This window comes from Syngnathus floridae, chromosome 13 (assembly GCF_059516105.1).
Source record: "Syngnathus floridae isolate MCC-2025c chromosome 13, RoL_Sflo_1.0, whole genome shotgun sequence".
NCBI classification, from domain to species: domain Eukaryota; kingdom Metazoa; phylum Chordata; class Actinopteri; order Syngnathiformes; family Syngnathidae; genus Syngnathus; species Syngnathus floridae.
In genome coordinates this window covers 11,731,002-11,741,801 of record NC_142425.1, presented here as the reverse complement: position 1 = coordinate 11,741,801, position 10,800 = coordinate 11,731,002, and the positions used below count along the sequence as shown (strand labels likewise).

At 38.5% G+C, this 10,800-nt stretch overlaps 3 protein-coding genes and 1 long non-coding RNA gene across 9 annotated transcripts; 3 read left to right on the top strand and 1 right to left on the bottom strand.

Annotated features, from left to right (window-relative positions):
- Window positions 1-293: 293 nt before the first annotated feature.
- On the bottom strand, window positions 294-8,644 carry LOC148388836 (uncharacterized). 2 transcript variants are annotated; one of them, XR_015861983.1, is made up of 5 exons: window positions 8,379-8,638; window positions 6,969-7,019; window positions 5,402-5,477; window positions 2,566-2,699; window positions 294-2,004 (listed from the first exon to the last, which is right to left on the bottom strand). It is a non-coding gene; the product is annotated as an uncharacterized LOC148388836 (long non-coding RNA). The 2 variants fall into 2 exon arrangements; XR_015861982.1 differs by lacking the exon at window positions 294-2,004 and having other exon boundaries at window positions 2,037-2,699; window positions 8,379-8,644.
- Window positions 1,374-3,631, top strand: LOC148388838 (uncharacterized). Of its 3 annotated transcripts, none has more exons than XM_088393335.1 (5): window positions 1,374-1,603; window positions 2,270-2,332; window positions 2,479-2,625; window positions 3,233-3,270; window positions 3,337-3,631. In XM_088393335.1, exons 1-5 carry the CDS (start codon window positions 1,546-1,548, stop codon window positions 3,481-3,483), a joined length of 453 nt encoding a protein of 150 aa, XP_088249461.1. In that variant the 5' UTR covers window positions 1,374-1,545; the 3' UTR covers window positions 3,484-3,631. The 3 variants fall into 3 exon arrangements, with proteins under 3 accessions (XP_088249461.1, XP_088249462.1, XP_088249460.1); XM_088393336.1 differs by having other exon boundaries at window positions 1,377-1,603; window positions 2,233-2,332; XM_088393334.1 differs by having other exon boundaries at window positions 1,384-1,603; window positions 1,958-2,332.
- Window positions 3,664-7,961, top strand: il12rb1 (interleukin 12 receptor subunit beta 1). Of its 3 annotated transcripts, none has more exons than XM_088393332.1 (15): window positions 3,664-3,952; window positions 4,104-4,227; window positions 4,745-4,896; window positions 4,976-5,112; window positions 5,185-5,224; window positions 5,361-5,483; window positions 5,575-5,651; window positions 5,719-5,950; window positions 6,018-6,149; window positions 6,269-6,367; window positions 6,461-6,616; window positions 6,705-6,860; window positions 6,953-7,028; window positions 7,133-7,214; window positions 7,547-7,961. In XM_088393332.1, exons 1-15 carry the CDS (start codon window positions 3,811-3,813, stop codon window positions 7,817-7,819), a joined length of 2,001 nt encoding a protein of 666 aa, XP_088249458.1. In that variant the 5' UTR covers window positions 3,664-3,810; the 3' UTR covers window positions 7,820-7,961. The 3 variants fall into 3 exon arrangements, with proteins under 3 accessions (XP_088249458.1, XP_088249457.1, XP_088249456.1); XM_088393331.1 differs by having other exon boundaries at window positions 6,018-6,155; XM_088393330.1 differs by having other exon boundaries at window positions 6,269-6,616.
- ddx49 (DEAD (Asp-Glu-Ala-Asp) box polypeptide 49) lies at window positions 8,045-10,792 on the top strand. Its single transcript, XM_088393333.1, has 13 exons — window positions 8,045-8,310; window positions 8,480-8,603; window positions 8,725-8,810; window positions 8,881-9,002; window positions 9,072-9,259; window positions 9,320-9,460; window positions 9,554-9,629; window positions 9,694-9,770; window positions 9,834-9,931; window positions 10,006-10,080; window positions 10,148-10,236; window positions 10,355-10,426; window positions 10,509-10,792. Exons 1-13 carry the CDS (start codon window positions 8,196-8,198, stop codon window positions 10,674-10,676), a joined length of 1,431 nt encoding a protein of 476 aa, XP_088249459.1. The 5' UTR covers window positions 8,045-8,195; the 3' UTR covers window positions 10,677-10,792.
- The last annotated feature ends 8 nt before the right edge of the window (window positions 10,793-10,800 follow it).

Below are 10,800 nucleotides of genomic sequence, written 5' to 3'. Positions count from 1 at the left end.
TATTTTTTTCTTATAGGAATTGTTTTAAATCATAAAAAAAATGTGCATGTTTCCGCTTAAATAATATACTAACTCACAAAATTGATATTACTGTAATCACATTTGTGACTGTTGCATTTTTTTTTTTTTTTTTTTACATTCACATCAAGTGTATATTGTAAGTTCAAGGACTAATCAGGGAAAAGGATTCCCTTGCTACACTAATAATAAAGCCGAGATGGAGGAAACGGTGTCCTCGCTACGCTATTGGAATTATTGTGAGCTCCCTCACTGGAGATGAGATTCATGTTGGGAGCTGCGGATGGAGAGTGAGTCAAGCTCTTGCTCAGTTTGAGGAAATCGGAATCACAGCCCACCAAAAGGGCCTTTTTTTCTATTTTATATGTAAAATAGAAAAACTATCCCAGTGTACAGTGGCGGTGAAAGGGTTCCCATTCCGCTGGGTAATTGTTTTGTCGGAAGAGCTTTTAATAAGAGTTACCATGGCAACAAGGGCTTTCCTGCTCCTCTCATCAGCCTGGCACGCTTAGCCCATCTTTTCGGTCTGACACGATGCTTAGCAATTTAAGTACTTGTTCCTCAAAGTCGTATTATGAATCTCATAGAATGTATGTGACAGCTATTATTTGGTACCTTTCAAGTCAGGGTTATAAATATTGGGACATTGTCACAATTGATGTTTTGGGGCTTTAGATATCATCACAATGGATTTGAAATGAAACAAAATCGTTTGGAAGGTGGGTGAGTTTGGATATACACCAGCCACTTTTTCAATCATAAAGTTCGACACATCTGTGAGCAACAAAAACCGCAGACCAGCTCTGTTAACTTGCATGATAAGACCACAAGGGGGCGCAAAAGGAAAACGATCTACAAACACTATCAAAACAACGGTTAATAATATCGATGCTGAAAATTTAGATTTTGGTTTGTTTAGTACAATTTTTAGACAATTCTTTCAGTAGTCTAAATTATAATCAAATCATATAAATTCATTTAAGGCATTCAATACAACAATTACATTTAAACAACTGTACAACTGTATTTAAAGCAACGATTTAAAGTTTTTAACTGTCAAGTTGTTGAATTGGGAGGCTTGCTAAAAGCTTTATTAGACTTTATAAGTTCCCCTTTGTTTTGTTTATTTAAAATCAAGCTAATAAAAGGTTGCCCAAAATGTCAACATAAAGTTATGGCTCAAAATCTAGAGAAAATAAATTTGCAACATTGTTAATTGTGAAACAGAAAAAACAAAATCATTGCCATCACCATCTGCCAACATGTACGCCGTAAACACACTCATAAAGTTAAATGTTGGGATTCTATTTAAGATGATACATCGTCGTTCGAATAAGCACACAAGTTGTTGTCCTCGACCTTTTTGCTCAGATAGCAGGAGGTGCCAAATCTTGACAAATTTCTGAGTTGAGGTGAGGGTTCCTCTTGACACTTGACTCTTCCTGTCAAGCTGAACTAGACATTTACACTTAAAAGATTAAATGCATAGACAGAAGGTTGGTAGAGTACACGTATAAGGTCAAGGATATGGTGCCTAAATCCCTTTGGTTTGTTTTGACGATAGCAACGCACTTGATCATCAATGGTGAGTCTTTTTTTTTTTGTCGTGATAGTGTGCTACGTTCAAACAATTATTTTCAAAGATAACGGTTAAAAAATTTTAAAGCAAAGGAAATAAATGAAAGGAAGCTTACTAATATCAAGAAAATTTCAATTATGTTATTCTGTATTATAATTCTGAAAATTACAATTAAAAAAATATACAGTGAATCAATAGGATATTGGATACATTGATTTTTAAATATGCTTTAAAAGACCTTGATCATAATAAAAGAAAAACATGCATTTTTACTTGAATTTAAAAGCATTATTTGCACTAAAAGATCATTCAAAAGTTTTGTTCAACAATCGGTCTCCACATTTTGCGTGTTGTGTCCAGGCTGCAGCCGAGCTCAGGTCACGGGGCTCCTGGGCCACGATGTCACCCTTCGGTTCACATTTAACACCAACATCACAAATAGCAGCCATTTTGCAGTTTATTTAGTGAACCAAAAAATGGCCAAGTACACAAATAGCAGCCATTTTGCAATTAATTTAGTGGACCAAAAAATGGCAGAGTACTGTCCATGGAAAGGTTGCTCAAATAAACACGGATTCGACATTTACTCTGAAAATTCTTTCGTATTTTTCCAAATTATAAACCTCACGGAAAAGCACAATGGCACATACAAGGCAACTTTATTCCCGCAAGGCAAACCGCCCGAGGAAAGTAACAAAGTGCACCTGATCGTTCAAGAAAAGAGCAACAAAACCGGTAAGCATATATTTGATATTGTTTATAATTTTCCTTTTTCTATGAAAAAAGAATTCCATAATTACCTGCTTCAGAAATATCCAACATAGTGAGGTAAACACTCAACCCAAAAAATCAATCTCACAATTTTCTTTCCGCTCCCACAGTTCCTCATGAGCAGGATCACAGAAAACCAAGCGAATATCGGCCAAGCATTTTTTCCACTACGACCATCACTGTACTTGTGGTCTTACCTTTCATCTCGTTGGCGGCAACATTGGCCTGGTTCTTCAGGTGTTATGTCCGAGCTCGAGGTATGGACTTGAGTTACTTCAGTTCTGGAGTTGATTTATCGTGACAACATTTTCTCCAGCCAAGGTTTCCATACCTGCAAATATGCATGAACAACATTTACAGTAAATAATCCAACTTGAGTATGTCAATGCACACCCTGCATTTTATGTTTAAGAATATTTTTATTATATTTTAAAGCTGTTCTCTAACCTGAAAAACTAACCGCACAGGCCCACTCATGGACTATAAACATGTAGACGAAAAACCACATGTCCTCATTACTGGAGGAATTTCAAATGTCACAACAATGCAGTATTTACCTGCAACATATATCTGTTCAAAATACGATTCATCAATTTAATAAATCAGTTCACAATTGACAGAAGTAACCATCAACAGTTAGCTCATTTAGAATGATGTAATAATAATAATAATAATAATGAAAGATTAGATAAAAAAATTCTGTGATGTATTTTTGAAATAAAAATTACTTAGTTTTTTTTCAAGAAAATTAATGATCTGCTGAGTCATGATATGGCAACTTCAAAATATTAGGAAGAATCGTATTAATGAAAGAAAAATATGTTTGAATGTTTTGTAATTTGCTCAACTTTTGTTCCATTTCAGAAAATAAAGCAGATCAAAACTCCTCTCCCTCAACACAGGTGAGAAGCCATTTTGGGAACATGTTAAAAACAAATATTTCATTTTTATTTTTGCTCTCATCTTAGGTAGCAACCGTGTCCTCGAATAACATGCTCCAGGCTGATTTCACTTACAGTGTGCCGGACTTTCCTAAAAAAGCATTCACGGTGTTGACCAACAAGCCAAACAATACCGACTATGTTAAGATTTATCTCCCCCCTTATCAAAAATGAATGTAAGCAAAGAAAATGTCTAAATGTATATACGCTATATTTACAACTTCATACATGATCATGCTCAGGAGGTGCCAGCAGTTTCATTATGATTTTATTTTTTTTAAATGTTGTTGAAAACCAGAAATAAAGATAGAAATTGAAAGTGTTCACGGAGAAAGTGTGTGTGTCTCTACATGCTTGTGTGGGCGGGTGGTGTGACAAAATGTATGGAAGTTGTCAGTATCGCAAAAGGTGTGTTGTTTTTCTGCTGACACTTGTGGCTTTCTTCTGCGCATTGTGAAGACCTGAAACCTGTGACATTTCTGAGAAACCGACCTGTGCAAAATGGAACACCTCGCCCTCTCTCTCTTCTCATACACACATACATGCAAAGTGTTATCTTCGAAACTCATGGGAACTTTGGGCTGGACTTCACTACTGCGATGTATTTCTATGTTCCTCGTGTTTACTTCAAGTTCCGGCAAAGGTAAATGGAAATGCTATTTACTTGTAATATTCTTTAATATCCTTTAATGGGGTCAATATACGGTTGCCTGTTCTTAAGTAGACTTTGCTAATTTGACACAGCAATGTGAATTCTGAAAAGTTAATCCTGAAATGATTTGTTTGGCCCAAAGGGTCAGAATGTGAGCCTCTTTCAAGTCCTCAGTGCTTCCGACGAAATAACGAGTCAACTGTTTACAACTGTGAATGGAGAATGAATACAACGGGCAGAGATGTGACATTTGAACTTCACTTTGAGTAAGAATTGAAGTATTTTTTTTTAAGGATAAGTAAATATTGATATGTGAAAGTAATGGAGAAATAATATGCTATCTATATTCAAAAAGAATTTTTGAAATACTACTTTCAGTGTTGTTTTGAATTGCATACTGAATAATATTATTTAACATATTATTTAAATGAACTGTTTTTTTTTTTAAATGAATGAACGTTGAAAAATTAAAACGTTTTGCACACCGTCTCTTTAAGATGCTCCTGTCTGTGTATTGTGGAACTAACAGCGCCCCTGCTGGTTGTAACCAATAAGTGCATGCCGAATGATGATTTGATGAAAAATGGACTTTTTAAATGCTTTTATATACATAGTTTTGTGTCCGGATTGGCTTTTCCATTCCTATAACTTACATGATAACTCAATATGATGTAATAATGACAATAATTTCTGATAGTTGTCAACATGGTGAATTTTTTTTTAACGTGCCCATTCATCTTGTATTCTGAGAACATGACTTATTTTCTTCGCTCAAATCTATAGTCACATGAGCTGTCGGAACATTCGAGAGACTCGCATTCAGATCATTGAGGAGCAGCTCATCAAATATCGACGTGTTGAATTTTGGGTAGAAGCTCACGTGGGAGGCTCCGTGTGCAAATCGAACGCAACTTCGGGTATACTCAACCAAATAGGTGAGAACGTTGCATTTCAGGTTGCTTTGCTGTCTTACCATTATAATTATTGTAGCTTCATTTTACTTCTCAACAACAGTTAAATTTGAAGCACCAGAAGACATTTCAGTGACCTGGTTTCAAAACCACCTCAATGTGACCTGGAAGGCTGCAGAGAAATACCCAGCCTTGGCTGAGGTCTGGTTTCGAATTGATGAAACCAAGCCTTGGGAAAAGGTTCTTGTTTTTGACAGATTCCAATTGACATCTTTTCTTATTGTAATAATATTTTTTCTTTTTCTTTTACAGAGAGTGAAGACCACAGAATTCAGGCCCAGTAAGATGGCATGTGAGTGTTCTTCAAAAATAACAACAAAAGTCTAGAATTAGGAAAGTTTGGTTAGATGGATGACTAACATTAAATAACTTACAGTACTTATATTTGAAATATATTATTCCATAGCTTTATTGTATTTCCTAAATAGATCAGCTAGCTGTCGAGAACCTACAGAAGCATACATCTTACCAGGTTCAGCTCCGACATCGGACCATGGTGACCGGCAACCCCCTGTGGAGTGAATGGTCTCCACTCATCATTGTACCTGCAGGTGACATCACAATATCTCTTTAAATGTATTATTATTGTTATATTTATCTGGGAGAAGTCATCTCGACTGCTCGATTGTTTTTCCACCCCAGAGCTTGAAGATAAGCTGGAGGTCAATGTGACGTTGATACAATTAGAAGGTACACGGAAGGTCACGCTCATATGGAAGGTAAATCCAAATTAGGATGATTAACACCAAAAAAAAATCAAATTAATTATTGATTGATGTTTCTTAGCCAGTTGACCATGCAGCAGCAGTACCCAGTGTGTCATACATCCTGAGCGAGACACAAACATCTGAGGGATGTCCTTGTAAGGAGAAGGAGATCCATCTCATGGACAAGACAGAATACACGGACTACATTTCCTACTCTCCGGTCAACTTCTCCGTCATCGCCAGAAACGCAGCAGGCTCCTCCCCCATAGCCGTCGTACACATACCAGCAGAACCAGCTCCCCATTTAAAACGTACAAGTTATAACTTGGAAATGTTTACTAAGTATTGTTCTAAAATACTGTTGTTTGTATTTTGCAGCTTGTGATAAAAAACTCGTGGAGGCAAAACGGAATGAGACTAATAACTGTCTTGAGTGGTACGAGCTTCAAGATGGAGACTTGAAGCTAGTGGCAAGGAAGACAAAAAGAGACAGGAAACTTTTTAGAAAGAGTAAGAGTAAGACACTATTTTTTTTCCACTATAAACTTAACAAGACTATAAAAAAGTGTCACAAACTCAATATACTTTGTCTCGTTAGCTTAGAGAAATGATTAATTTTTGTTTTCTAGGCATCAAGGACTACGTGGGTTACATTTACTTTGAGCACCAGTGCATCGACGAGAAACCAAAGACAGTTCAAATGTGCCTCTATTATAAAAAAGAAAATGGTAAGTTGATTAGTTTTTTTTTTTTTTTACGTCTTATCATCCTCTCACTAAAAATCGGCATTATTTTTTTTCAAATTATCTTCATTCCTTCAGTTCCAAAAATAGCTCCTCAAGATCTTCTGGCCTTCGATGAAACGCATAATTCTGTTACACTGTCATGGAAAGCCATTCCCGAAGATGATGCACGAGGTTTCCTCACACACTACAACGTGTGTAGTGTGAAAATTAATTTGGAGAAGGAGCACATTGGTGAGAACATGACTGACATCACCCAAAATATCACTAAACATTCTCTTGGTGCAACAATTGTCGAGTTTGTAACGCTCTTTTATTTCAGAATGTCAAACTGCAGCAGCTTCCTTGTCAGAATACCGTCTAGAAAATTTAACACCTGGAACAAAATACAACTTTACTGTTGCTGGAGTTACAATAGCTGGAGAAGGTCCAAAGGCCACAGTAACTCTCAAAACACAGCCGCTGAATCTTATGAAAGGTACCAGAACATTTATTTACATTCTGTATGTAATATGCATGTTGATGGGGTACTTTTCTAATATTGCCCCCCCCCCCCCCTCTTATAAATAGGATGGTTAATACTTGCCTTGGTTATGGCATTCCTCTTCATCTTTCTTTTAATGGTGTCCTCGTGTATCTGGAAAAAGTGAGTGATATATATATATATAAATTAAAAAATATATATATTTTCTTATTTTATTTATATATATATTTAGTATTAAAGCATGAGCTTTGTTCCTCATGTTTTAGAATGAAAAAGAAGATATTTGTTCCACTACCAAAGCCTCCTATTTTGGAGTTTGCTCCTCATCAGGGAAAATCAGTCCATCAGGTAAATCTCTACTTATAGAATTTTTTATATTTATAATTTGAGCTATTTTATAAAGTTTACCAACTGATTTTTTTTTTTTTTTGCGATGATGGTGAGTATAAAAGATAAAGGGGATTTGAAAACCTGCATGTGACTTTGTGTGACCTTTTAAAAAGACTCACTTCAAAAGTCAGAAGAGAATAGGCAGGTAGTTTTTACTGACATATTTCAGGAAGGTAGGCAAAGGTACGAAAGTCCTTGCCGTTGTTGAAAAATGAAGTGAGACAACTGCCACTTTTGGTTTTGACTTAGCGAGGAGAACACTGATCAGAACATATCCTGACCAATAACAGGATATGCTGGAGGAGAACGAGGAGATGGTGAATGAAGTGACACTCCACAAGTTGTGTCCAAAGGAAGGGGAAGATTTAGAGGAGACCACCATGTCGTTGAACTTTGACATCAAGGGGACAAGAGCTGATGCTCTGAGCCTTTCTTCTACCCAACAAGCATTGAGGAGTTCCGAAGAGGAGGAAATGACAAATATGGAAGAAGAAGAAGATGTGCTTGCCTTGCTGCGCTACAGGAAAGGCTTGATCTTTGATATGAAGACGGACAAATGTTAAATTAACTGGCTCTTATTTTGACATATCTCCAGAAATGTTCAATCACTATCTGATTTGAATTTACTCTATGTGTCAAGCCATTTTTCCCCATATTATAAACTTTGAATAAATACTGGAGCAAATAAAAAAGGGTGGTACTCTCGCTTTGATTTTATGTCTTGCACTTTCACTCTTTGGCCACTAGAGGAGCCCGTGTGTATCCTCAACCTTTCGTCAGCTGCTATTTTACGACAAAGAAGAAAGTCCTCCATGTTGTGAACGTGAAAAATGCACATGATGCTGTCTTAGCATAACTTCAATTTTCTGTCCTTTCACGTGTTTTTTTTTTTTGCTATTCGCGCGTATTTAAAGTTTCGGGGAGTGATATAATTCTAAAATGAGTGACTTTTCGTCGCTTGGGCTCTCTGACTGGCTCATTAAGCAGTGTAAGCAGTTGGGCATCAACAAACCGACTGCTGTCCAGGAAAAATGCATGCCAGCTATTCTAGAAGGTAAGACAGCAATAAATATTATTATTATTATATGTATTTAGGAATATTCTATAAGTTTGCACACTTACAGGAATTGTTGTCTCAAAAGGTGTATTTCAAACCCAAACGATGATGGCATGCTAGACAATGGTGTCATCTAATTAATAAAGAAAATATTCTTTGCACCTAGGTCGCGACTGCATGGGTTGCGCCAAAACCGGAAGTGGGAAGACAGCGGCGTTTGTGCTTCCGGTGCTACAGAAACTGTCAGATGACCCTTATGGCATCTTCTGCCTGGTGCTGACGCCAACTAGGTTGGTGGTGCTGCTGGTTCACATTGTTGGGTCATTTAAAGGAATATTCACGTCTTCATCTCATGTTTTCAAATACAAAAGTGCTGATCAGTCTGTTAATATTATGAGTGTTGTGATGCAGAGAGTTGGCATACCAGATCGCGGAGCAGTTCCGAGTCCTGGGGAAGCCGCTGGGTCTCCGCGACTGCATCGTCGTCGGTGGAATGGGTACGAGCGATCTGTGCCAGCAGCTACGTCGGCTCCAAATGCAGAATTGATGACGTTCTGTCATTAACAGACATGGTGAGCCAGGCCCTGGAGCTTTCCAACCAGCCTCACGTGGTGGTAGCCACACCTGGCAGGCTTGCCGACCACATCCGGAGCTCCAACACCTTCAGCTTGAGAAGGATCCAGTTCCTGGTGAGTTGACCCAAAAAGATAGTTATAGCCTATCATAATTTAAAAATTGTCCTACATTATGTCTGGCAGATCTTGGATGAGGCAGACCGATTGCTGGAGCAGGGCTGCACAGACTTCACCAAAGACCTGGAGGTGATCCTCGGGGTGCTGCCGGCCAAACGGCAGACTCTTCTGTTCAGCGCCACGCTCACCGACACGCTGCAGGACTTGAAGAGCATCGCCATGAACAAACCCTTCTTCTGGGAGAGCACGTCCGAGTAAGCTGCAAATCACGTGGCGCGTGGTAGAACGCTACTCTGAGTCAATATCATTAACAGGACGCGTACGGTGGAGGAGTTGGACCAGAGGTACATTCTGACTCCTGAGAAGGTGAAAGACGCCTACCTGGTACACCTGATCCAGACCTTCACGGACGAGCATGACGACTGGTCCATCATTATCTTCACCAACACGTGCAAGTAAGATCTTAAAACAGATTAGGGGGGGGGGGGGACTGAAATGGATTGCTTTGTGTGTACCGATTTTCTTTACGTGGTTTTGATTTCCCACAGGAGCTGTCAAGTCCTCACCATGATGCTTCGCCAATTTGACTTCCCTACCATCAACCTCCACTCGATGATGAAACAGGTGAGAAACGACTCTAAACAAAGATGTGTGAGCTGTGAGGTGAGCTCTGCTTTTGCAATTCCAGAAACAACGATTTGCCAATCTGGCCAAGTTCAAGGCCAGCGTCTATAAAATCCTGATCGCCACGGATGTAGCTGCCAGGTAAGAAGCTCTCCTACAGCACTTGATGATTCATTTTTCATTTCTTACTCACCTTTGCGATAGGGGCTTGGACATTCCAACTGTACAGGTGGTCATCAACCACAACACCCCCGGCCTGCCAAAAACGTACATCCACAGGGTTGGCCGAACAGCCAGAGCAGGTCGTCGCCATTTCAATGCTTGTGCAACAATTAGACAATTCCTCACCTTGACCGAGTCTGTTGTTCCTCTGCAGGCAGGAACGGGGTGTCCATCACACTGGTGACACAGTACGACATCCATCTCGTCCATGCCATTGAAGAACAAAGTCGTGAGTTGTTAAACAATCCACACCAACTCTTAATTTGCTGTCAATTAATTGTCTTTATTTTCTTCAGAGACTAAAATGAAGGAGTTTGCAGTGGAGGAGAAAGAAGTCCTGAAGATCCTCACGCAGGTCAACGTGACCAAACGAGAGTGTGAAATCGTAAGCGCTTTACATCGTGTCTTCAGCTTTCACCTAATATAAATGTCCTCGTTTTACTGCAGATCAAAATGATGGCCTGTTTTAATAAAGTGTCGTATTGTGGTTTTTTTTTTTGTAGAGGCTGGAGTCTACAGATTTTGATGAAAAAAAGGAGATCAATAAGAGGAAAGACATGATCTTGGAAGGAAAGGTAAGTCAGTTTTCTGGATTGGTTTTAAACAACAAAAAAAAATTGTAACACAATTCCAATTTGGGGGTTTGTCTGATTCCAGGATCCAGACATGGAGGCAAAGAGGAAAGCAGAACTAGAGAAGCTCAAGCGCCAGAAGAAGAAATTCAAAGAGCAGATCCAGATGAACATTGAGGGACAGAGACAAGGACAGCTCAAAAGGAAATTTAAAAGTACACATAAGAAAAAGGCAAAAGAAGGAACAGATTGACACTTTTTGGGGTGGTTTGCTCTTTTATTACTGTGCAATATCAAATTCTTTCATATTTGTGACTGTCTGCAAATCAACATGACATTTATTTTATATAATAAATGAAATGATCAATTCCTGGCAG

Excerpts from the sequence above, each read along its gene's own strand:
- il12rb1 (XM_088393330.1), top strand. The coding sequence starts at position 3,811 with ATGGAACACCTCGCCCTCTCTCTCTTCTCATACACACATACATGCAAA. Across the intron at positions 4,897-4,975 it reads GGGTATACTCAACCAAATAG|TTAAATTTGAAGCACCAGAA; the intron begins GTGAGAACGTTG and ends TCTCAACAACAG. Across the intron at positions 6,861-6,952 it reads GCCGCTGAATCTTATGAAAG|GATGGTTAATACTTGCCTTG; the intron begins GTACCAGAACAT and ends TCTTATAAATAG.
- ddx49 (XM_088393333.1), top strand. The coding sequence starts at position 8,196 with ATGAGTGACTTTTCGTCGCTTGGGCTCTCTGACTGGCTCATTAAGCAG. Across the intron at positions 8,811-8,880 it reads CATCGTCGTCGGTGGAATGG|ACATGGTGAGCCAGGCCCTG; the intron begins GTACGAGCGATC and ends TGTCATTAACAG. Across the intron at positions 9,932-10,005 it reads TGGCCGAACAGCCAGAGCAG|GCAGGAACGGGGTGTCCATC; the intron begins GTCGTCGCCATT and ends GTTCCTCTGCAG.
- LOC148388838 (XM_088393334.1), top strand. The coding sequence starts at position 1,546 with ATGGTGCCTAAATCCCTTTGGTTTGTTTTGACGATAGCAACGCACTTG. Across the intron at positions 2,333-2,478 it reads AGAAAAGAGCAACAAAACCG|TTCCTCATGAGCAGGATCAC; the intron begins GTAAGCATATAT and ends CCGCTCCCACAG. Across the intron at positions 2,626-3,232 it reads GTGTTATGTCCGAGCTCGAG|AAAATAAAGCAGATCAAAAC; the intron begins GTATGGACTTGA and ends GTTCCATTTCAG.